General features: G+C 49.2%; 3 protein-coding genes across 5 annotated transcripts in view; 2 read left to right on the forward strand and 1 right to left on the reverse strand.

Annotated features, from left to right (window-relative positions):
- Positions 1-22151, reverse strand: part of LOC131140235 (BRF1 general transcription factor IIIB subunit a) — a 273391-nt gene that overhangs the window by 98828 nt on the left and 152412 nt on the right. The window lies entirely within an intron of this gene.
- On the forward strand, positions 616-11407 carry LOC144901722 (uncharacterized). Its single transcript, XM_078796353.1, has 20 exons — positions 616-961; positions 1541-1783; positions 3314-3421; positions 3629-3801; positions 4006-4117; positions 4337-4456; positions 4611-5051; positions 5784-6407; positions 6487-6660; positions 7307-7426; positions 8247-8440; positions 8509-8650; positions 8731-8973; positions 9083-9235; positions 9364-9540; positions 9654-9809; positions 10508-10630; positions 10701-10871; positions 10938-11071; positions 11133-11407. Exons 1-20 carry the CDS (start codon positions 923-925, stop codon positions 11368-11370), a joined length of 3885 nt encoding a protein of 1294 aa, XP_078652479.1. The 5' UTR covers positions 616-922; the 3' UTR covers positions 11371-11407.
- The window catches only part of LOC144901684 (nesprin-2-like), a 19040-nt gene continuing 8644 nt past the window's right edge, over positions 11756-22151 (forward strand). The window contains exons 1-10 of one of the 2 annotated variants that reach the window (XM_078796019.1): positions 11756-11962; positions 12345-12499; positions 12638-12785; positions 12860-12954; positions 13425-13662; positions 14891-15085; positions 15441-15554; positions 15896-16051; positions 17534-17692; positions 18214-18380. In XM_078796019.1, the coding sequence (XP_078652145.1) occupies positions 12696-12785; positions 12860-12954; positions 13425-13662; positions 14891-15085; positions 15441-15554; positions 15896-16051; positions 17534-17692; positions 18214-18380 (1214 nt within the window). In that variant the 5' untranslated portion in view covers positions 11756-11962; positions 12345-12499; positions 12638-12695. The remainder of the gene's footprint in view (positions 11963-12344; positions 12500-12637; positions 12786-12859; positions 12955-13424; positions 13663-14890; positions 15086-15440; positions 15555-15895; positions 16052-17533; positions 17693-18213; positions 18381-22151) is intronic. The other variant, XM_078796020.1, reaches the window with a different exon arrangement.

Genomic DNA, 22151 nt, shown 5'->3' on the forward strand with positions numbered 1-22151 from the left:
GGGGGGGGGGGGTAAGGGCCAAATAACTCACTCACTGCCATGTTTGTTTGGCACTTTTGACTCACTTTCAACACGGAGTGTGATGATAATGTCCCAAAATAACCCGGTGTGCTTTTTGATCCACTGAGACGCTCAAATTGATCAGTTTTTTAAATCCTATTAACTCCAAGCAATGATGTGTACATAAAAATAAAGACATTCACCCCCCGATGGACGTAATAAAGTATAGGAGGCATATGGTAATGCCTCATATGTCCACTAGAGAGCGACAGACGCCACATCACATGATACAGCTTATATAGAAAAGTTTGGATTGGTCCGGTTCACTTTTATATTCACTAATATTTTCACCAGTTGAACCGTGGACAGATCCAACATTTTATGTGTGAAAAGTAGCATTTTTGACAATATTTGACACAGAATTTGGTTCGATGATGTACCGAATCAAGTGACACGATGTTTTGTGCTGATATAAAAGTAAATTGCGTGAAGACGAATGATTAGTGTAACTTCCTGGTTGCGTGCTGACATTGTGGACTTTAGACAACGTGACGTGCATGATTGACAGCCGATGAGCAGGAAAGCGTTGACCTAATCACAACGTCCACCCTGCCCTCTATCGGCTCCGCCCACACAGCACGAGGCCTGCCTCCTGGAGAACCAGGAAGTAGGTCCTGTCACGAGTGGGCGGGGCCAACCAGTCTGTGTTTTGGCGTCGCCTTTATGTCTCCTGACCGCCCGGCTCGCCTCTTTTGACCTGCGGCAGGTAAAAGCCTGTGTTTGTCTGCAGGGCGGGGGGCCTGCCCCCCCTTGGCTCTGCCCCTCGGAAGGAGCCCTCCACGCGGGCCTGGAGCGTGTTGGTCAGCTGGAGCTGTGGCTGCTCACGGCCCACGCACGTCTGGAGGCGGGCGGGAGACGCGACATGCAGGACGGCGTGGAGCGACAACTCCTCACCTGCCAGGTACGCCCCACCCACTGGCGGCCGGCCGGACTGGACTTCTCCGGAGATATTGAAACAGGAGTCTCAATTAATCCAATTAATTAGGATTAAAAACTAATTATTTTAATTCATGATCATTTAGTCAACAGTTGAGTTAACATTTTTCGTTCTTGATCGTTCCAATTTTGTCCCCGGTCGCCTTTTGGTTCTCATGGGGTCCACCGGGGTTCAAAGATCCGGGATCTTGTTAGTCACGGAACTCCGAGTGCAACCTGAGCCTCCATGAAAGTTTCATTCCCACTGAGGCTGTGGAAGGAAACAAACGGCCTGGGATGAGGGTTCAGACACGCCTCCTCCATGACCCACATACAACTGGCAACACCAGCTTGTATGCTGTTCCAGGTTCATTTTGTGCAGGGGCGTGAAACGGCAGTGAAGACTCCCATTTCTTCCTCTTGCATTTTGAGGGTACCTCCATGAGATCCAACACGGCCAAATCTACATTCTTGCAATTTTCAACTGGTCCTAAAATGTTGATCAGGAGTGTCTAGATTGTTACTAGCTTCAAGCATCTAACAAGGGTTTGTCTTCATGGTCCAGGAGATGTTCCTGGAGCTGGAGCAGAAGGTGGCCATTCTCTCTGAGCTGGGCCTGGTGGCCGAGCAGCACCACGATCGGATCCATCCTCTCCCATCGGGCGCCCCCGAATCCCAACGGGAGGCGGCTGAGCTTCTAGCATCCAAACTGGAGGACCTCAAGTCCAACCTGGTGTCCTTCCAGCAGCTGCTGGAGGACAAGCAAGGAGAGGAGAGGAGGCTCACCCTCAAAGAGACACCAGAGAAGGTACGGCGGGCGTCACTCCACTCGGGGGCGCTGCTGGCTTTCATGCTAGGAATGCTGCCAAAGATGGTTAGCCTGGATGCGCCATTTAGTCTGTTGGTCACGGCAATTAGGAGGCTTCTAATTGCTTTTAATTGCTTTTAATTGCTTTTAATTGCTTTTAATTGCTTTGATTTCATTTCAACATGCATCAGATTCCAACTGAGTGCATCCCATAATCAGTTCCCAGTTCCACATGTCCAAAAGGAGTAGGAAGAAGCAAAGCTTATTAAATCCTACCCCTCCATCTGGTACTTTTACAATCACTAACTCTTACATTTGTTCACTTCCTGCTTTCCTAATATAATTTTTTTGAGGATTTATTTGCACTCCCTGGCCTTCCAATCTCTGCAGCTATGGTTAACCAACCAGAGGTTCATGTTCATATTTCCCACCCAGCTGTCCCATTTGAACCTAACCAAAGCGCCCGGGGCCAATTTGTCCTCATTTGCATGAGCCAAGAAGAGACTATGACGGGAGTGTCACATTTCAAGTTTGTCCAGTTCACCTGCAGGGAAGTCAAATGAGACGTGGAGTTTCTTTGTGAAAACATACTTCATTGTTTCATACTTTGATGACCTTATTTAGCTAGCTCAAATATACTGTAACTGTTTATTATTGATATTTTTTATCATGGCTTGTTGCATTGGATCCCATGGGATGGTGTACCTAATGAAGCGAACATGCTTTATTACCGCCCCCTTTCAGTACCGTCTGGGCTGCATTCACAGACTCGCTAGTGCTATATTTCCCCACAATAAATCTAACACTAATTACACCTTCCCTCATATTCAATTAAACACCTCCGAGCTCCTCAAATAGTCACCCAACTTCCTTTCATGCGTCCTTCCAGCCATGTTCCATCCTTTGGTGTTACCTCTTCCATTCACACTCCCATCAGTTGCCTCCTTTGGATGAGCCCCCCTCCCGCACCTCCCAGTCCCGTGCTCCACGGGCTCCCCTTCACACAATCCACGCTCTTATTTTTCACGTGAACGCCACCCAGTTTACTACCACCCATACTGCAGCCATTTCTACTGACCAGTGGCGTCATTTTAGGGGGGCTTCAAACCCCCCAAAATGTTCTCAAGTCCCCCTAAATAATTTGATATTTTTTATAGATTTGAAAAAAATTACTAAATGTTCTTTAGACCCCTAAATAATTTCATTTTTTTATAGATTTTTAAAAATTTATTTTTAATGTTCTTAAGCCCCCTAAATAATTTGATATTTTTTATTGATTTTATTAAATGTTCTTTAGCCCCCTTTAATAATTTGATATTTTTTATTGATTAAAAAAATTATGTTCTTAAGCCCCACCTAAATAATTTCATATTTTTTGTTGATTAAAAAAATATGTTCTTAAGCCCCCCTAAATATTGTGATATTTTATATATATATATATATGTATATATATATAGAGAGAAGCTAAATCTCTCATACCGCAATGATGTGAAAGTGATGACGAACAACAACGAAGCTGTCTTCCTTCAGGCGGATCGCCCCCTGGTGGCCAGGCTGAGACACAGCAGCAGCCTTCAGGAGATGTTCTCCTCTCCGAGGAACAAACTTCTCCGTCAGAGCAGCTTGCAGCAACAGAAGGTAGACTTATGAAACATCTTCTAACCCAGCACTATGACAGCCTGACTTGATTGACACCTCGTTGGTAGCTAGTTGGTAGCTTCTTCTTATCTTGAGGTCGCTGCGTACGCCAACCTACCGCCATCTTCCTCGTCCTTTCACTGTCATCCCGCTGGTTGTCCTGCAGGGTCGGGTTGTGAAATAACGTTGATGTGGTCTTGGATGCAGGAGTTGGAGCAGCAGCTCAGCGAGCAGCGAGGTTTGACGCAGGCCATCGCTATCGCCGGCGCTCGCCGCCTCAGCCAGGAGCCCCAGGGGCCCCAGGAGCCCCAGGAGCCCCAGGGGCCCCAGGAGCCCCAGGAGCCCCAGGAGCCCCAGGAGCAGGTCCTGCTGTCGCCACGGTAACGATAAGTATTCCACTCATATTCACACGTATACTTTTTGTAGTAAAACAATGACGATGATGAAAAATGATGATGAAGTTGTTGTAAAATCTCATCTCAAAGTTGGGAAGTTTGTTTTGTTCAGGAAAGTCAGCCCTTGTGTAAAATCAAGTGGGAATGTTTGAGGTGTGTTTTTTAATGCCCCCCCCCCCCCCCCCCCAGGAGGCGTCCCACTGAGGACGAGGACGACAGTTCTCGTGAGACGGAGACGTGGGACGGTCTTCACAGTCGGCTGCTGGCCGTGGAGGAGAGCTGGCTGCTTCCTGGCTCCGAGGTAAGGCATCCATCATCCATGCTGAGGACGGAGTGCTTGATGATCACTCTTCACACCGCAAATTGGTCCCCCCCCCCACCCCCCCGCCACGCTTGATTATCACCTCCTCGGAGCCCGAGACACTTTGTTGCCTCCTTGGTGTTATGGGAGCTCCTGCGGGGCTTGATGAGAGTGGCGTGTTCCTCTGAGCTCGTGTCCTCGTCTGTGCGCCACATCAAGGTGACAAACTCATCAGCGGCGCGTCGGGATGGAGCAGCGGGACGCGTGATTGGCTCTGACAGCCTCCGGCAACTCCATGCTCACGTCGGACGCCTGCGAGATCTGGGACGGTGGGCCGAGGTGAGCTGATGTTGGCGGGAGGGGCTAATGTACACTGGGTGTGTCCAGGAGAGGGCGCCGTGACCCCCCCCCCCCCCCCCCAGCTGTCAAGGCTGCCAATCAGTGTGTTGTTGCGTAACTTTAGCTCATTTGTTGTTTCATCAATGACCCCCAGAGGACGTCCACCCTGGACGCCCCTCATGGTGCCCTGGAAGAGGGCGTCCTTCATGAACTGTGGGACCTGACCATCTTTCTGACCTCCATCAACCATCTTCTCACCTCTACTGGAGTCACGCCTGAAGACCAGGAAGACCAGGAAGACCAGGAAGACCTCCAGACGCGAGTCCACCTCCAGGTGGCACAAAATAAAAGAATTAGAGACGACCTCGTTGGAGCCTCCCGTGCTGTTCTTCTCGTCCAGACGCTGGCCACCGACATGTCCACCCTCCACCATGAGTTGGCCACTCAGGGGGCAAAGGTCATGGGCGTCCTGGGGTCGGCCTGTGTCCAGCGGTGCGTGGACGCCCTCTGTAGGGTCCTTCCTGCCGTGCAGGCGGCGTTGGTCCGTCGAGATCAACAACTGGAAAACCAGGAGGAGCAAAAGTCAACGCAAGAGGTAGCCTAACTTTATTATCCTAATATCCTTATTTATATCACCTTAAGAGGTAGCCTAACTTTATTATCCTAATATCCTTATTTATATCACCTTAAGAGGTAGCCTAACTTTATTATCCTAATATCCTTATTTATATCACCTTAAGAGGTAGCCTAACTTTATTATCCTAATATCCTTATTTATATCACCTTAAGAGGTAGCCTAACTTTATTATCCTAATATCCTTATTTATATCACCTTAAGAGGTAGCCTAACTTTATTATCCTAATATCCTTATTTATATCACCTTAAGAGGTAGCCTAACTTTATTATCCTAATATCCTTATTTATATCACCTTAAGAGGTAGCCTAACTTTATTATCCTAATATCCTTATTTATATCACCTTAAGAGGTAGCCTAACTTTATTATCCTAATATCCTTATTTATATCACCTTAAGAGGTAGCCTAACTTTGAACCGTAGTTTATTTATATCCTTATTTATATCGCCGCAAGAGCCGCAACGCTAAGTAGGCGGAGCCTCCTGATTGGTCACATTGTGTGTCAACAAATGCTGTGTAGGTTGGTGTACTTTTCAGTGTACAAGTACAGCAAAATGCAGTAGTACCCAGTGCCCGGACGGTAAACGTGGTAAACGTGGTAAACGTGCGGTGATGGTGATTTACGGCCCTCAGTAGTCGCCATCTTGTCTATGAAACGGGACCAAGCGTGGGAAGTGTGATGTCGCTTCAGGCTGTGACCTCCATGCAGGAGCAGGATGACGACGTGGACCCTCTGATGGGGGCGGAGACGCGTCGCCACCTTCCCTCCTCTCTGGTGGAGCAGGATGACGACGTGGACCCTCTGATGGGGGCGGAGACGCGTCGCCACCTTCCCTCCTCTCTGGTGGAGCAGGATGACGACGTGGACCCTCTGATGGGGGCGGAGACGCGTCGCCACCTTCCCTCCTCTCTGGTGGAGCAGGATGACGACGTGGACCCTCTGATGGGGGCGGAGACGCGTCGCCACCTTCCCTCCTCTCTGGTGGAGCAGGATGACGACGTGGACCCTCTGATGGGGGCGGAGACGCGTCGCCACCTTCCCTCCTCTCTGGTGGAGCAGGCGGCCATGTTGCAGGTGTGCCATCAGGGCGAGGAGATGATGTCGCATGTCAGAGGATTCGGCAGCCATGTTTGCTTGCAGGAAGTGCACGGCGCCCCGTGCGGCATTAGCCCCCACGGTGAGGAGGCGCTGCAGCACTGCGAGCGGCTCGTGTGGAGCCTCAGGGATCTGCTTGCTCTGGCCTCGGAACGCCTGGATCAGAACCTGCAACTCCAGAGTAGGACTCGGCTCCAGCAGCAGCTCAGCGGTCACATGGTCGGCGTGCCACGGAAAAGTTAGGGGTGTACTCGCTTTTCTTCTCGGTACTCTACTGATTGGCCTTTTTTCCTAACAGAGGCTCTTCCAGTTTCTGAGCCAACATTTGGACCGCCTGCAGTTCCTGACCAAGACACTTCCAGAGAGCGCCCTCCAGAAGTGGGAGGCGGTAATGCGGGACCTTCAGGAGGAGGCGCTCCCGCTCCAGAAGCAGGCGTTGGAGAAAGGGGTCAACATGGGACGAATCCTACAGGTGGGACACATACACTTGGGAGGTGAGGAACGACAGGAAGTTATTATATATCGTCGTCTTTTGGCCGCATAGCTTACCTCCCTCCCGTAACGCTCCCATTTTTCCTGGTAAATCCCATATTTTTAACTTCCATGACAACATAAAAATGTCTTATTGTTGAAGTTAGTCTGAATGTGACACCCTTACTAAGAATGTTGTGCCATGAGTGCTATATATAATCCATTGTACTATGTACTATGCACTATGTACTATGGAAGTACAATGCTGTACTGCTTATCCTCACTGGAGTCATGAGGTGTGCTGGAGCCTACCCCAGCATTCTTTAGCCGAGAGGCGGGGTACACCCAGAACCTGATGTCGATATTCCATATAAACTTAATATTTTCCAAACAGTTCTGGAGTTGGACATACATATTCCACCTTATGATGTACGGAATGTTGACAGCAGGGGTTCCCAAACTTTACCAACTCAGGGCCCACCTTTGTCCTGGGAACATTACATAGATCAAATGCTAAACTATTATTATTAATCTATGATTATTATTATTATAAATCACGTGACAGGTCAATAACACTCAATAGGTTATTACTTGGGCCTACAAATATATATTTTTTAATGGTGCAATAAATATTTGATTTATGTCAGATGTGGTCACAGTGGGAGGAGGAAGCCGCCTGGTCCGAGTCCCTGCTGCGGGGTCTGGAGACTTCATTTCCCAGGATGCACGTGGGGAGGGATGCGTCAAAGCTGCTGTGTATGTACCAGGTAATCTTCATCAGAACATCATCTACTGGACAGCAAGCCTCCCATCTTCTGTTGTTATCATTTGGAGACCAGGAGGCTCCTTGTGCTCCTTGTGCTCCTTGTGCTCCATCAGCCAATGGGATGCTTTCTCTCAAGGTACACGGCGTTCCCGGGCTTTGTTAGCCAGGACCTCCGACTACAATTTATCTGGCTTCATATTCCCTCTCGCTCCTTCCTCCACCTGGGAATATGAGGCTTATTTGTCCGGGGTGGAAGAGGAGGCGTCGCTCTTCTCTTGTCATACGATGAGCAACAAAGTTAGCGTGGCCTTAAAAGAGACGAAGATAAGCTCAGGTTTGAAATAATCGGACTTTGTAAACATGCTAGTAGCCATCTAACAACCTCGTTACAGTTGTCAGCCATTTTGTTTGTTTACATTTGAGGTCAGGAGGCCCTCAAAGGAGGTCCACAAAGGAGTTCCATTCCTACGATAGTGGTCTAGTTGTAGTGTTGTAGTAGGTTCATACCTAAAATACAGCTAAAGGAACCATCCATTTTCGATACCGCCAGTATGCTGGAGCCTATCCCAGCTGTGGTTGGGCGCCCCCTGGACTGGTTCCACACAGACCAACACACTCAGCTTGGATTCGCCAGTGTGGGAGGAGACCGGAGCACCCGGAGAAAAGCCAGGCACGCGCGAGGGAAGATGCAAACTCCACACAGAGAATCGAATCCCTATCTCTTGAATGCGTGGCCAACATGCTAACCACTCATCCACCAATAAATGATGATGATGATGATGATGATGATGCATTTATCCTGATGTTCTTTTATCCGACAGGAGCTCGGTTCCGTTCTGGAAAGGAACGCAGCTCGGCTCGGTCAGACGTTGGAGGTGGGGCTTACGCTGCAGGGGGCGGGCTGCGTGGCAGTGGGTGTGGCCTGCAGTCGGCTGGAGTCCCGTCGGAGAGGTCTTCAGAAGAGGCTGAAGCTAGACGGTGGGAAAGTGGACAGGACGATGAGGCTGAGGAAGAGGTGACATCGAACGTTGGCGTCATGCCTCACATGAAAGAAAAGTGTCATTCTTTGTTTCTTATCCACAGTTTTGTTTGTGACTCCGCCGCCCTTACGGCCTGGATGGGCGGGGCCAGGGCAATGATTGACAGGTGGAGGCATCTGGTCATCTCGGCTGCTGCCGATGACGCAGATGGCGAGCGGAGGCAGGACGAGTATGGTGGCTTTGTGGTGAGTTTGACGGTCATGAGCAGGTCACATGACCATGGACAACATGGCTGCTGAGACAAACCGCATCCCGACCCAAGCAGACGCTGAGCAAAGAGCTGGAGGACCGACGGCGACTTAAAGCGGTGCTTCTCAGCGCTGGCGCCCAACTGGCTGAGCTGAGCCAAGCTGATGAAGACTCAGATGAAGACGCGGAGACCCAGGCGTCCCCGCAGCACGCCTCGGGACCCCATCCTGACGATGTTGGCGCCCAGCTCAGACAACTGGAACAGGACTGGTCTGGTCTGATGGTGGACTTCCCCGTGGTCCAACAAGCTCTACACAAGGTGAGGAGGTTGGGGGGATCCAGACCAGAGTGTCACATGACACATGCGACGCGGTTCTTTGTTGCAAAAACTCCATTTTGGAGTCCATTTTCTATCCTCTTTCCTGCAGTGGTGGATGGAGACGTTGAGCCACCAGGAGGCGCTGCTGGAGATGCTGGTCTTGCTGGAGGAGGTGGAGTTAGGACTGGCAGAGCAACACCACCTGATGGAACCCGCCTCGTGGACTAGCCTTGAGCTCAAACAGCGTCTTAAGTCGTGCAAGGTAGAGGTGTCGCTTCCAGTACACAAAGCAAGGCCCAGGAAGGCCCACGTGAAATAATAATCATCTAGAAATATGATCCACGCTGCAAGATTTAGTTGAGTAAAATAACCCAGCGCCTGCTTTCTCAGGACTATCAGGTGGAGATGTCAGCCCATCAGGCCACGCTGGACCACGCCAGTCAGCCATCACAGAGCTGCAGTACCGAGGGTTGCCACGGGGGGCGCTACGAAGAAAACCAGTTTGCAGAAGATCAGGGTGGCCTCAACCATCGCTGGCTCGCTTTGCAGGCGACGCTGGGCTCTCAGGTACGGACGTCCCACCAAAGCAAGTCTTTGTGTTTGCTACTTGGTCTTCCCTTGCATCACCTTCTGGATCTTGTGGACCCTTCCTGGTCCCGTCTCCTGCTGTGCGGCGCCAGACCGACTGGCTGGAGGAGGAGTTGCGGATCAGGACGGAGCAGGAAGTCGCTCTCCAGCGGATCGACAGCTGGATCGCAGATCAGAAGCTGTGGGTGGAGTCGGCTCGGACCCCCCGCGGCCTGGGAGAGCTTCGGAGGAGCGTAGACACCTGCAAGGTCAGTCTTCTGGCCATCTTGGTCCCTTTTCTAAAACCAGTTAGTTCAGGGGCGTCTAAAGGTTCTCCACCAAGGGCTGCATCCTAGAAATGAGGAGACAGTTTAGGTCAACATGGGCAAAAAAAATGGAACTACTTACGAGTGTCAGTAAACGGCAAAATGGGTACGCCCATAAAAATACGACTCATCTCTCTCTCTCCCGATTTCAGATCAACATTGACAATAAAAGTGGCGGGAACAATGATTACATCACGTTCAGGGTGTTTTTATTGCATTTTTATGCTGTTATTGGTGAATAACGTGTTTTTTTGGCAGAAAAACTAATAAAAAATAAAACAATAAAATATAATAAAATAATAAATATATATATGATATAAATAATAAAATAATAAATAAAAAACACAAAATAAAACATAATTATTTTGACCAAAAATCCATAAATTTGTAGGATGCTACATGGAGAATGTACAAGGATCTAATGTAGCGTATTAACATTTCTACTTTTTTACCTCCAAAATTCAGCCTTAGAGCTCAAATTTGCAGAAAAACATAAAATGAAATAAATAAATATAAATAAATAAATGAAAATAATAAAACGAAATAAAAAAATCACCAAACACATAAATATATATATATGTATATATATATATATAACCTATAAGCCAGAATGAGTAAGTAAAGGTGTGAATGTCCTCCAGAACCTGGAGGAGCAGATCCAAGTGAGAGCTGCGGCTCTGCAGGAGCTGTCCAGCCAACCTGGCAGACATTTGAGGCATCAGACGTCTGAGTCCAGCATGGCCTGCACGGCGCTAGCACAGCAGGTCAGCGTTGCTAATGCTAACAGCAGAATGCGCCCATAGCAACGTGCCCATCATGCTGCTGGACTTCCAGAATGAAGCCGTGAAGAGCCGTCTTCTTGAAGCGAGGCGGCTGTGGCTCTCGGCGGACGACAGACTTTGCGGCGTGAGGCTGAGACACGTGACGACCTCTCACATGTTGGCGTATCTCCACGGCCCTCGACTCTCCCTGCAGGCCCACAGAGACCTCCTGAACCAGCTGGAGGTAAAACTCCCATCACGTCAGGTGGATCCATCAAGTAGAGCTTTCTTGTGTCCTCTTTCCAAACAGGGTCTCAATGAGGAGATGGAGACTTCCGAGGTGGAGTGGGACCAGCTCAATCAAACCCTCGCCGCCCTGGAAGACCTCATCCATCCTGCTGCAGCCTCCCTTCTCACTGAGGAGATGACCCGACAGAGACACAGGTAAGGCACACGCTCACGCCCCCAGCAGGCGGCGCTGGGATAAAACGAGCGCTTCCTGCAGTTGGAGCAGCGCGTCGGTGGCGTTGCACCAGCGCCTCCAGAGGAGCCGTGACATCCTGTCGGTGTGGGATGTCTACGCCCGAAGTGCTGCTGCCTTCTCGCAGCGTGTCAAGACTCTGAAGGGGGACGCCACGCGCATCCTGGGGGGAGCCAGCGGGCCAGCCAACACGGTCGACAGCATCAGCGAGACCGCACGCCAAGTTCAGGTGAGAAGGAGCTTGAATTTGTATTTATTTTAGTTTTATTGTGTTAGTACTGTTAGTACTGTTAGTACTGTTAGTACTGTTAGTACAAAGTACTCGTCCACCCCCTCATTGTGTGTCCTCTCGTTCACTTCTGTTCAGACTTTGCGTGAGAGAGCCGATGCGTTGCAGTTTGACCTGCAGGAGGTGCTGGACACCTCCAAGGACCTTATTGGCTGCCTGGAGCCCTCAGCTGCAGCTCTGGTCCAATCAGAGAGCAGGTTGCTGTCACGTGGGGTCCTGCAGCTGAGCCAGACGCTGGCTGGGAAGCAAGCTGAGCTGCGGGTGCTTTCTCTTTCCTGAAATAGACTTTGGTTAATCATTATTATTATTGTTGTTATTATTATTATTATTGTTTATGAGCAATATCATAGCAGACCGTTGTGAAATATTTAGCACGTCCTCGAGTGTGTAGATGTTTGTGTTGTGTCACACTGACCTACAAATGAAGGTGAACATATGCTCCCGTATTTGTGAGTAGGAGGAGCTGGAGACGCTGCAGGAGGTCAGCAGCCTTCTGGACGAGCTGGAGTCCAAACTGGGACGTTGGCTGGTGTGCCTGGAGGACACGCACCGCACCACGGAGCAGGTGAGACCAGAACCTTTGTTCCACATGGAACAGAGTTGCTTTGCTGCCAACGTGGATGCAGTTGTGGTACTCCAATCCTGAATAGGATCTCCAGCTACGCATTTTCTCTGGTCAGGTTTCTGAAATCTTGGTAATTGGGTGTTGATCCAAAATCGTAGGACAACGTCAAGGTCAAGCTAGCAGGAGCAAGCCCTTGTGTCAAAAGCGGATATTTCTATTATTAAAGTACTACAAATGTACCTTGTGTGCTGGCAATGCAGTAATGTCAGCACCTGTGAGGAGGAGCCAATAAGATTAGAGGTGATGACAGAATGGGGGGGCCGGTGTCACCCCCCACCCCCGGTGTCCAGACGGTCTCGCTAATGGCGCCATATGTTGGCAGTCTGGCTTCCTGGAGCTGAGCGCTCTGACCGCCGACCTGGACGTGCTAAACGAGCTGAGCCACGGCGTCACGCTGGCCGACGATGCCGCACGCCGCCTGCAGGTGCTCAACTGCCGCTGGAGAGACGCCTCTGCCCGAGCCGAAGAGGCCTGCAGGTGGGTGACTAGGACCAGGACGGGTCTTGAAACCAGGATTTGGTTTTGTCCCAGCTTACGTTGCATAAAGAAGCGTATGTTACGTAACCAAGACGTCTCCTAGCTAAGACGTCATGGATTCCATGCTTCTTTTGTCAGTGAGCTGCAGGCGGAGGCGTTGAGGCAGCAGACCTTTGAGAAGAAGTGCGAGAGCTGGATGGCGTTCCTGCAGAGGATGGAAGATCAGCTGGCCGTCGACGTGTCGGGTTCGTACGCCGGCCTCAGGCAGCAGCTGTGCACTCACAAGGTATGAGCGCCATCGTTGTCGCACCTCGGCCCCGTTGGAACCGTGAAAGATTTGATGTTGTGGTGGCGACTCAGCGATTCCAGGTGGAGCTGTCCATCGGCCACCAGATCCTCCATTCCGTCATCTCCGACGCGCTTCGCTTGCTGCAGAGAGGAGAGGTGGACGACAGGTAACGACACGCCGCAAAATTCCCTTCCCTTCCACTTTTTGAAAGCGAACGCCAAATGTAAATTTCCAGTTCATGGCTTAGGCAGGTCATCCTCGTGTCAGTAAGTGACGTCGAGTAACATCTCTCAGCCAGAGCAGACGTAAACAAATGCTTCTTGGGGTAGATTGTCAACTTGCTTCAATATAGTTTTCATCAAAGTAGTAGCCATGTCCCAATGTTGTGTTGCTGCTGGATGTTCACAGCATCCGAGTGGTTGTGGAGTTTTTCTTTTCCAAAAGATGAAAGTTTAAGACAACTACGGATGAATCAAGTGCAGGTTCAGTTCTTTGCAGTGATTATTTCACTGATGACTCAAAGGAGCACCTACAGTCTTTTGGCTTAAAAGTACGGTATTAACTCACACAGGGAAAAAAATAAACGTGTATTTCCATAAAACCAGGCTATAAAAATGTCACATGTTGTTCCTGCAGGAGCGACTTCATCCTGAAGCTGACCCAGCTGAGGGAGCACTGGCAGGGCGCCGTGCGGCGGGCGGACCAGCGGCGCTCCCTGGTGGAGGGTTTGGTCAGGCAGTGGCACCTTTACCGGCGTAGCCTGAAGAAGCTGCAGCGCTTCCTGTCCGACACTCAGATCCTGTTGCCGCTGGGCGGGGGCGGGCCCAACCGATGCAGCCTGCAGCAGCTGCGATGCTCGCTCCGGGACCTCCAGGTGGGCGGGACTTGTAACATCTACGGCAAACACGCTAACTTCCTGTCTTGGTATCCACAGCAGTCAGTTCAGGCAACAAACTAGTCCAGTTGGGCCCCAAGTAATTCCGCTCTCTGCCGATTGGTCAGGGAGTGAATATCATCATTCAGGGTTCGGGTTATTTGGCTTGGCACTGGTGTCCAACCTGTGGTCCTGGGGCTTGTTTTGTATTGGCTCAGAAATAAAATTAAATAACATAAAAAATGTGGGGCTGCACGGCGGTCGAGTGGTTAGCGTGCAGACCTCACAGCTCAGAGACCCAAGTTCAATCCCTGCCTCTCGCCCAAAGGCAGCTGGAATTTTTAATTTTTTAGCAATTTTTAGCAATTACTTTTATAATAATAATTATAATAATAATTATTATTATAATTATTATCATAAATCACGTGACAGGTCAATAACACTCAATAGGTTATTACTCAGGCCTATAAATATATATTTTTTAATGGTGCAATAAATATTTTACAATAAAAATAATATTTGCAAAAATGGGGCTGCACGGCGGACGAGTGGTTAGCGCGCAGACCTCACAGCTAAAAGACCCGAGTTCAATCCCACCCTTGGCCATCTCTGTGTGGAGTTTGCATGTTCTTTTCTCCGGGTACTCCGGTTTCCTCCCACATTCCAAAAACATGCTAGGTTAATTAGCCACTCCAAATTGTCCATAGGTATGAATGTGAGTGTGAATGGTTGTTTGTCTATATGTGCCCTGGGATTGGCTGGCCACCAGTGTGTACCAGGGTACCCAAGACAGCTGGGATAGGCTCCAGCACCCCCGCCACCCTCGTGAGGATAAGCGGTAGAAAATGAATGAATGAAGATAAAAAATGGACAAAATAGAGCAAAAACCAAAGTTGAAATGTTGACAGTAACTATATTTGTTCTTCCAAAATAAAAATGCCAGTACCCCCATGTACCCCCATGTACCCCCATGTACCCCCATGTACCCCCATGTAGTAGAAGGAAGCCTGAGGATGATGAAGCCAAATAAGACACGTGTGATTGCAGCACTGATCACAGCGAAGGAGGAAGTCAGTTGCGTCTTTGATGAGGACAAAGACGTGTGCATACTGTAATGGCGGCGTGAAGGTCTTAAACAAGCCTGTTGATGTTTCCTGGAAAATCAAAGCCCCTCGCTGACCACTCACTCACTATGTTATGCCCCCCGCCCCCACCCCACCCCCATCAGCACACCGAGCTGCTCTTCCAGAGGTATCAGTGCAGTTTCATTCACACCCTGGAGGTGGGCCGCCAGCTCTTCTCCATGGCTGACGAGGAGACCCAGAGCCAGATCCAGATGGACCTGGGAACGCTGCAGGAGGAGTGGGACAACCTCCAAAGTCTGCTGAGCCGCAGGCTGGACCTGGCCCAGACCATCGTGGAGGTACTCGGACACGTATTCCAAAAGGAAGCACGCTAAATCGGGACTAATCATCTGTCATTTGGACAAAGATTTGATTCATCAAAGACGATGAAACGTTCAGCTTTATTCATTCTTTAGTCTTTATTTTCTTTATTTGGGAAGTTGTAACTCGTTCCCTGTCTGGTCCACACCTACTCCCGGTCCACACCTACTCCATGAAGACCTCCCACTTGTTGAGTGCCCAAGTGTGTGTGAATGATTGGATTATCTTGCTGATCGTAGCTTCTCATCACATCCCATTTTGAAGGCCTCATGCGCCATGTTGGATGCGTACTTCCTGTGCTTTTGTGCTCACGCGGGTTGTTTTGTGACCTAGAACTGGGAGCGCTGCGAGGCAGGACTGGCAGACAAAACAATGCAGCTGAAGGACATGAAGACCAGACTCAACCAGCTGCTGCCAGATTGTGACGACCAGCCGCTCGGCAACAAGGTGCGCTAAAGCAGAAGACAACATGTCCGCCGTAGGTCTTCACCTGGGGCGCTTTAGAGGAGCTCCTTGGTGGCCATGTTCAGGAAATCAAAGCCAAGTTTAACTCTGGACTCCTCCCCCGCTGACCCGTCAAAGCCTTTATCCCTTGGCCCCTCCCCCCGCCGTCCCTTAATCCCCCTTTAGGGCGGGACATCCTGACAGAAAGAAAAGAGTTCCCCAGAGCGGGGCGAGGGGCAGAAAGAGGCCGGGTGGCGTGAGGGCGGCAGTGGGAGCCATGGAGGGGGGCGTCTGAGGGGGGATCCTGACTCCGTGTGTGTGTGTGTGTGTGTGATGGTATGCAGGAGAACGAGGACTCCCTGGAGAACTGGGCTGAGGGTCTGACAGATCTGAGCACCATGAAGACGGACCTGAGCCAGTACATCATGGCCGACGACGTGTTGCTGCTGGAGGAGCAGGTGGAGCACCTGCACTGCCAGTGGGAGGAGCTATGCCTTCAGGTCAGACATCATCATCATCATCATCATCATCATCATCATCTCACATCTACTCACACCTTCACTACTTTTATTTGGAACTTCATCAGAAATGTACAAGTGGGGATTTTAGGGATGTGGAGGATTGTCCTGAATGTTGGAATGTTGGGAAATGCGGCAAAATGCTCCATTCCGGTTATCACGGGACACTACCAATCAATGTTGATAGCTAGGTAGGTAGGTTGCTAGCTGGGTAGGTAGTTAGCTTGGTAGGTTGCTAGCTAGTTAGCTAGCTAGCTGGGTAGGTTGGTAGCTAACTAGCTAGCTAGCTGGGTAGGTAGGTTGCTAGCTGGGTAGGTAGTTAGCTAGGTAGGTTGGTAGGTAGTTAGCTAGGTAGGTTGGTAGCTAGGTAGGTAGGTTGGTAGCTAGCTAGCTAGCTAGCTAGCTAGCTAGCTAGCTAGCTGGGTAGGTAGTTAGCTAGGTAGGTTGGTAGCTAGCTAGGTAGGTTGCTAGCTAGCTAGCTAGGTAGGTAGGTAGGTAGGTAGGTAGCTAGCTAGGTAGGTAGGTTGCTAGCTAGCTAGCTAGCTAGGTAGGTTGCTAGCTAGCTAGCTAGGTAGGTAGGTTGCTAGCTAGCTAAGTAGGTAGGTTGGTAGGTAGGTTCCTAGCTAGGTAGGTAGGTTGCTAGCTAGCTAGGTAGGTAGGTAGCTAGCTAGGCAGGCAGCTATGTAGGTAAGTAGCTAGGTAGCTAGCTAGCTAAAATTGCTTAAGTTTTTGTAAGTTTAAGTTTGCGTCGGACCAACTGTTGAGTTGCCAAGGAAACCCTGAAAGTGGAAGTGGGCGGGGCAGTGAACCTTTGCGGAGCAAGTGTGGATGTTGTTCGGAGTGGTTCATCATCACCAGGAAGGATCTTTGTGTTGTCTCTCAGTGAGCCATCGTCAAGACGCTAACAAGGAGTGATCCCAGCATCTGCCAGTGGACTTTACAAGTGTGTCCGAGTGGGGGGGTCGGGGGGGGGTTAGACAGATGGTCGTAGAGAGAGACGCTCTAATGAGCTTTTCTATTTAAATGCGGGGGGGGGGGGGGCATGCAGTGATCAAACTCACTTTTCCTTCTTTCTTCATTTGCACACCCAAGTCACATGATCAGCACATGAATCAATCAATCAAAAAGCTGGGTGACCCAGATGAAAGGAGGGTATCGGTGACGTGTATCGGTGACGTGTATCGGTGACGTGTATCGGTGACGTGTATCGGTGACGTGTATCGGTGACGTGTATCGGTGACGTGTATCGGTGACGTGTATCGGTGACGTGTATCGGTGACGTGTATCGGTGACGTGTATCGGTGACGTGTATCGGTGACGTGTATCGGTGACGTGTATCGGTGACGTGTATCGGTGACGTGTATCGGTGACGTGTATCGGTGACGTGTATCGGTGACGTGTATCAGAGATGACGTAACGATAAGCGTTCCAGTAGTAATAATAATAAATCTTGCTTACGTCTAGGTGTCTCTACGTAAGCAAGAGATCGCCGATCGCCTCAACGCTTGGATCATCTTCAACGAGAAGAACAAGGAGCTCTGTGATTGGCTCGCCCACATGCAGAACCAAGTGGCGCACACCGCCGACCTCAACATCGAGGAGATGGTGGAGAAGCTGAAGAAGGTACGAGGAAAAGACACGCCCACTCCCTGCACCCCAGGAAGAATAAGAACAAAAAAAACACTTTGAGTGGCATTCAGGGGACATCAGGACAATTGATTGTTCAACACGCGACAGGTGTTCGATCCCCAGCAGGGTTTTGTGATGAGCCGTGCTCCTCGGGCCTTCCATTTGTCACGCTGTGAGGGGGGTAACCAGCAGAGGCGGAGCTAATCTAGTTCTCTTTGTCCGCCATTTCTTAGGTCAGGGGTGTCCAAACTTGTTCCGCTGAGGGTCGCATCCAGAAACCCCGAAGTATGCGTTAGCTACTTTCTTATAGTTTATGCTTTAAATATGCACGGGCGTCTGGATCCCTGCTTCAAGTGTCTCCATTTCCTGTTACGCCCCAATATGAGACTCGTGTCAAGCTAGCTACGCCCTCAGTGATATTATGATAACCGTAACGTCACTCAGCCGCAGGAAAGCTAACGGTGAGCTAGCCTCGCTGGTCCCTCCCATCGTCCTTTCACTTTGTCCACCCGCAGGACTGCATGGAAGAAATCAACCTGTTCAGCGAGAACAAAAGCCATCTGAAGCAGCTGGGAGAACAACTCATCAGCGCCAGCAACAAGACCAAGGAGGGCGAGGTCAACGACAAGGTCAACGATGTCAACGACCGCTGGCAGCATCTCTTCGACCACATTGAAGCCAGGTAGGAGGAGATAAGGATGATGAAGGATGATGAAGGATGATGAAGGATGATGAAGGCCAAGGCTGTGTCCCATTTGACTTACTTACAATTGCATACTTACAATTTTAAGTGCATAAATGCAGTGCACTTCACAGGGAAACATAGAAAAAAGAAGGTACTACAGCACTACATTGCCAGTACAAGTACACACACAAGTATTTATTGAAGTGTACTGACGCAAGTATTGCACCCTGCTGTAATAGTGCACTGGCAACCCGGGGTGGGGGGGCATGCCTACTACACTGTGTAGCGAGGCCAGATACTGTATATGATGTTTACGTTAAAATACCACCATCAGCTTGGCACTGCTGCTTCAACAATGGGGGGTGTTTACCCCCAGCAGCCCCCCCCCCCCCCGTCTGGGACTGACCTGCATAACAAAGCCTGGTAATGAGGCGCACGACCACGAGCACCATGCTGGAATGTGCAGATGTCACATTTTGAGCACCATAGAAGCTTCTGGGAAGAGTAAGCCAGCATTAATACGGATCATCAGCATTTTCATCATTTTCATAAAGTGCTTGTTCATGGCTCTCACATCCTGAGAAGGCAGACATGATTTATTATCTTATGGTTTTGCCCTCGTTTGTTTGTGGTTCAAATAACTTGAACATTCTGAATGCATTTGGATGCCATTTTCAGGAATTTTCCTAAATGGGATATGGAAGAAGTGATTATTTTGGGGGGGTGATCCGGATCGCCGTCTGGATCCAGGAATGTTTGAAATGAGATGCAGAACCTTTGTTCTGACAGTCAACAGTCGTTTGTTAAATTCAAACAGAGCAGCACAACAAGTTACTGCAAAAGGAATGCTGCTCTTTAATACAAGTGAAAAGCCAGCATTTCAAGAAGTGCTGCAAATGTTTGACAGCAACATTGCGAGATACGACCATTTTTTGCGTTTGTGCATATAACTCCACAAAAAACATTGGTCAGAGCACATGGAAACATCTAAAATGTTGGACAAGTTTCCAACAGGGTCTACAGATGATCAGAGACTGATCCGGATCATGGAATGATTCTGGATGCTATGGTCCAGTATATCACAAAATAGGGGACTTTTGGAATGTTTATCGTAGGAAGACAACAAATGAAGCTACGGGGCTAGCATGCTAGAAAAAAATGACAGAACTGCACTTTTGATACTTTGCATTAGCATGCTAACTGTTTCCAAACATTCACATAGTGTGGTGTAAAATCACTATGGAACTATGGTTGGAACTATGGTACCCTCCTGGTACCCTACTGGTACCCTCCTGGTACCCTCCTGGTACCCTCCTGGTACTCTCTTGCCAAGTGCTAGCTTTAGCATTTTTGCATTTTGTAAATCACATTGAGATTTCGCACTTTAGTGTATTGAAGCCAACAATGTTTGTAGGCTATCACATTGTATCCTCGCGGGTTGCTAGCATTGTTAGCATTTCTGTTGCATTAGCTAACAAGCAAAGCCCAAAAGTCAAATGCTGGGCTAAAAGGTAGCCACACTCAAGTAGCAGCATTCAAAGTGCCTGTGTGAATGTTATGCATATGATTATGAAATTATGAGTGGAGTGACATGAAGGGGTCAAACACGGTGAGCTCTTCCACCTGCAGGTCAGAGAACAGATGCATTGTGGGAATTAAGCTCATTGTGTGGGACTCTGCTGAAAGGGTTAAGGCCTTCTAAGTAGATAAACGTGAGTTGGGTCTCCACAAGCTGCTTCTACTCATCTGGAAGCTTTTCCACATCATCAGGTTGTTGTTGATGTTCAGGACCAAAACCCAGCAGAAGAATCCAAATTCTTTTTTATTATTTGACTTGCCTAAATGCGAAGACTTTGTCCCCCAAAGTGAACCAAGTCGGACAGGCGGCCCATTGCTGAGGGAACCGTTGTGATGGTTTGTGTTCTCGAGGTCCACCATGGCGCGGCGCAGCTTTCCTACCACCTCACTGTGTTGCTGGTGATGGCGTGATGCTGTCAATGGACACTCATAGCAGATGGACGTCTCCTTCTGACAGCTGCTCCGTGTGACCGGAATGTTCCACTGATCTAAATCCAGCAGCAGCAGAAAGCACCTGTAATCCCAAGAAGATCTGGACCAGCTTTAGCATGAACTGGCTGCTTGTGTTTGCCGTCTTTATGGTGCAGGACTGCCAGCTTTTGTGTCCTTTTGGACATTTATTGTCTTCTTGAAGTTGGAATAACGGTGATGCCTTCGGGGAGAGTTTGATTTTGTAGTACTGTTTGAGGGACTCATTGCATTTAGTGTTTGATGTACTTCAGGTGTTCTGTATGCGCCTCTCCTCTGCTTGGCCACTTCGTGTTCGGCACCACAGAGCCGCGTTGGGGCTGTGGGGGTGGCCACTAGGGTGGCTGGTGTGTGGCCGGTGGGGGGGCCGTGCCCCACCATGTAGCTTGCCACTGCTTAGAAGTTGTTCATATTTCACTTCAATTTCAGCTTTGTCATATACATTCCTGTATAGAAATATGAAAAGCATATTATTTGTATGGACTTTGAACTTGTTGTTTTTTTAATATTATAGCTTTAAAATTAATCTTTTTGAATTCAATTTTCTTGAATATTTCATCCTTATGCTACTAAAATGACATTATTTTTCCTAACCTTGTAAAAATGAAGCCTTTTTGTGGTTCATATTTTGACTTTAATATACCTTGTACTTCAGATTTTTCCATTTTATGCCACAGACCAGAAAATGACCCCCAGCCCCCACTTTGGGTGGCGGTGGTCATCATTAGCTTGTTAGAGGCTGTAAGGTTCTCCAGGAGATCTCGAGTTGTCTGCTGCGAGTTGTCATCCGGTTGTTTAGAGGAAGAGGAGGAGTAGGAGGAGGTGTGTGTGTGTGTGTGTGTGTGTGTGTGTGTGTGTTGGAGGGTTTCTAGTGATCCGATGATGAGCGGTCGCCATGGAGTCCTCTCCTCACCACCCTGTGAGTACCTCTCATCCGCATCCCAAGACACCATGACGCTCGCACATACGACAGTACGAGCTGTTAGCATAGAGGAGCTAGCCAGCTTCTTGTTTCAGCCAAAGAGGAGGGATGGACCGCAGGCTTGAATGGGGGTGGGGGGGCAGGGGGGATGGGCCTGGCTTTGTCGGTGCAAGCCGACACACTTAGATCAGATTTAATCCTGCGTCTCTTCGGCGTGTGTGCGTGTGTGTGTGTGCGTGCGTGTCCCCATGTAAACGGCGTGGTGGCTTTGGACGGCAGGCGTGTTGTGCGGAGGCTTTCATGTATGTTGTTGATGCCTGCAGGACTCGGACACAAGCATCACACACGCACTAGCCATGTGTACTTGTTGTTACATTTGATGGTTTTGTGTCTTTAAAGGATCCACGGATGATAAAAATGATGGAAAAGTTCATTGCATCATGAAATATATAATCCTGCTGCCGCTTGACTGGTCGGGTCTGAAAACAAACAAATAGTCTCAATAATGTCTCAATTTGTGTACTTGGGTACTTGCTTAGCGTTTGAGGCCATAAGTGTGTTCACCCGGAATGGTGAATGAATTTAGTTGGATTAAAACATGACAAGATTTGTCGTTCAGAAGAAACGCTGCATCGCCATAAATAAATCACCCAAACAATAAACCAAAATATTGATATATCGCCAGTTTTCCTCGTGTGTCGCATCCAAACAGGCAGGAAGAGGGTTCACTCTGTGCACCGAGATGCTTCATAGAACAACGGTGAACAGTGTGAGACCTCTTGTCAGTCGCTTTGTCTGCT

Source organism: Doryrhamphus excisus, linkage group LG14, assembly GCF_037039965.1.
Source record: "Doryrhamphus excisus strain RoL-2023G ecotype Guam linkage group LG14, RoL_Dexc_Guam_v1.1, whole genome shotgun sequence".
Classification (NCBI taxonomy): Eukaryota; Metazoa; Chordata; class Actinopteri; order Syngnathiformes; family Syngnathidae; genus Doryrhamphus; species Doryrhamphus excisus.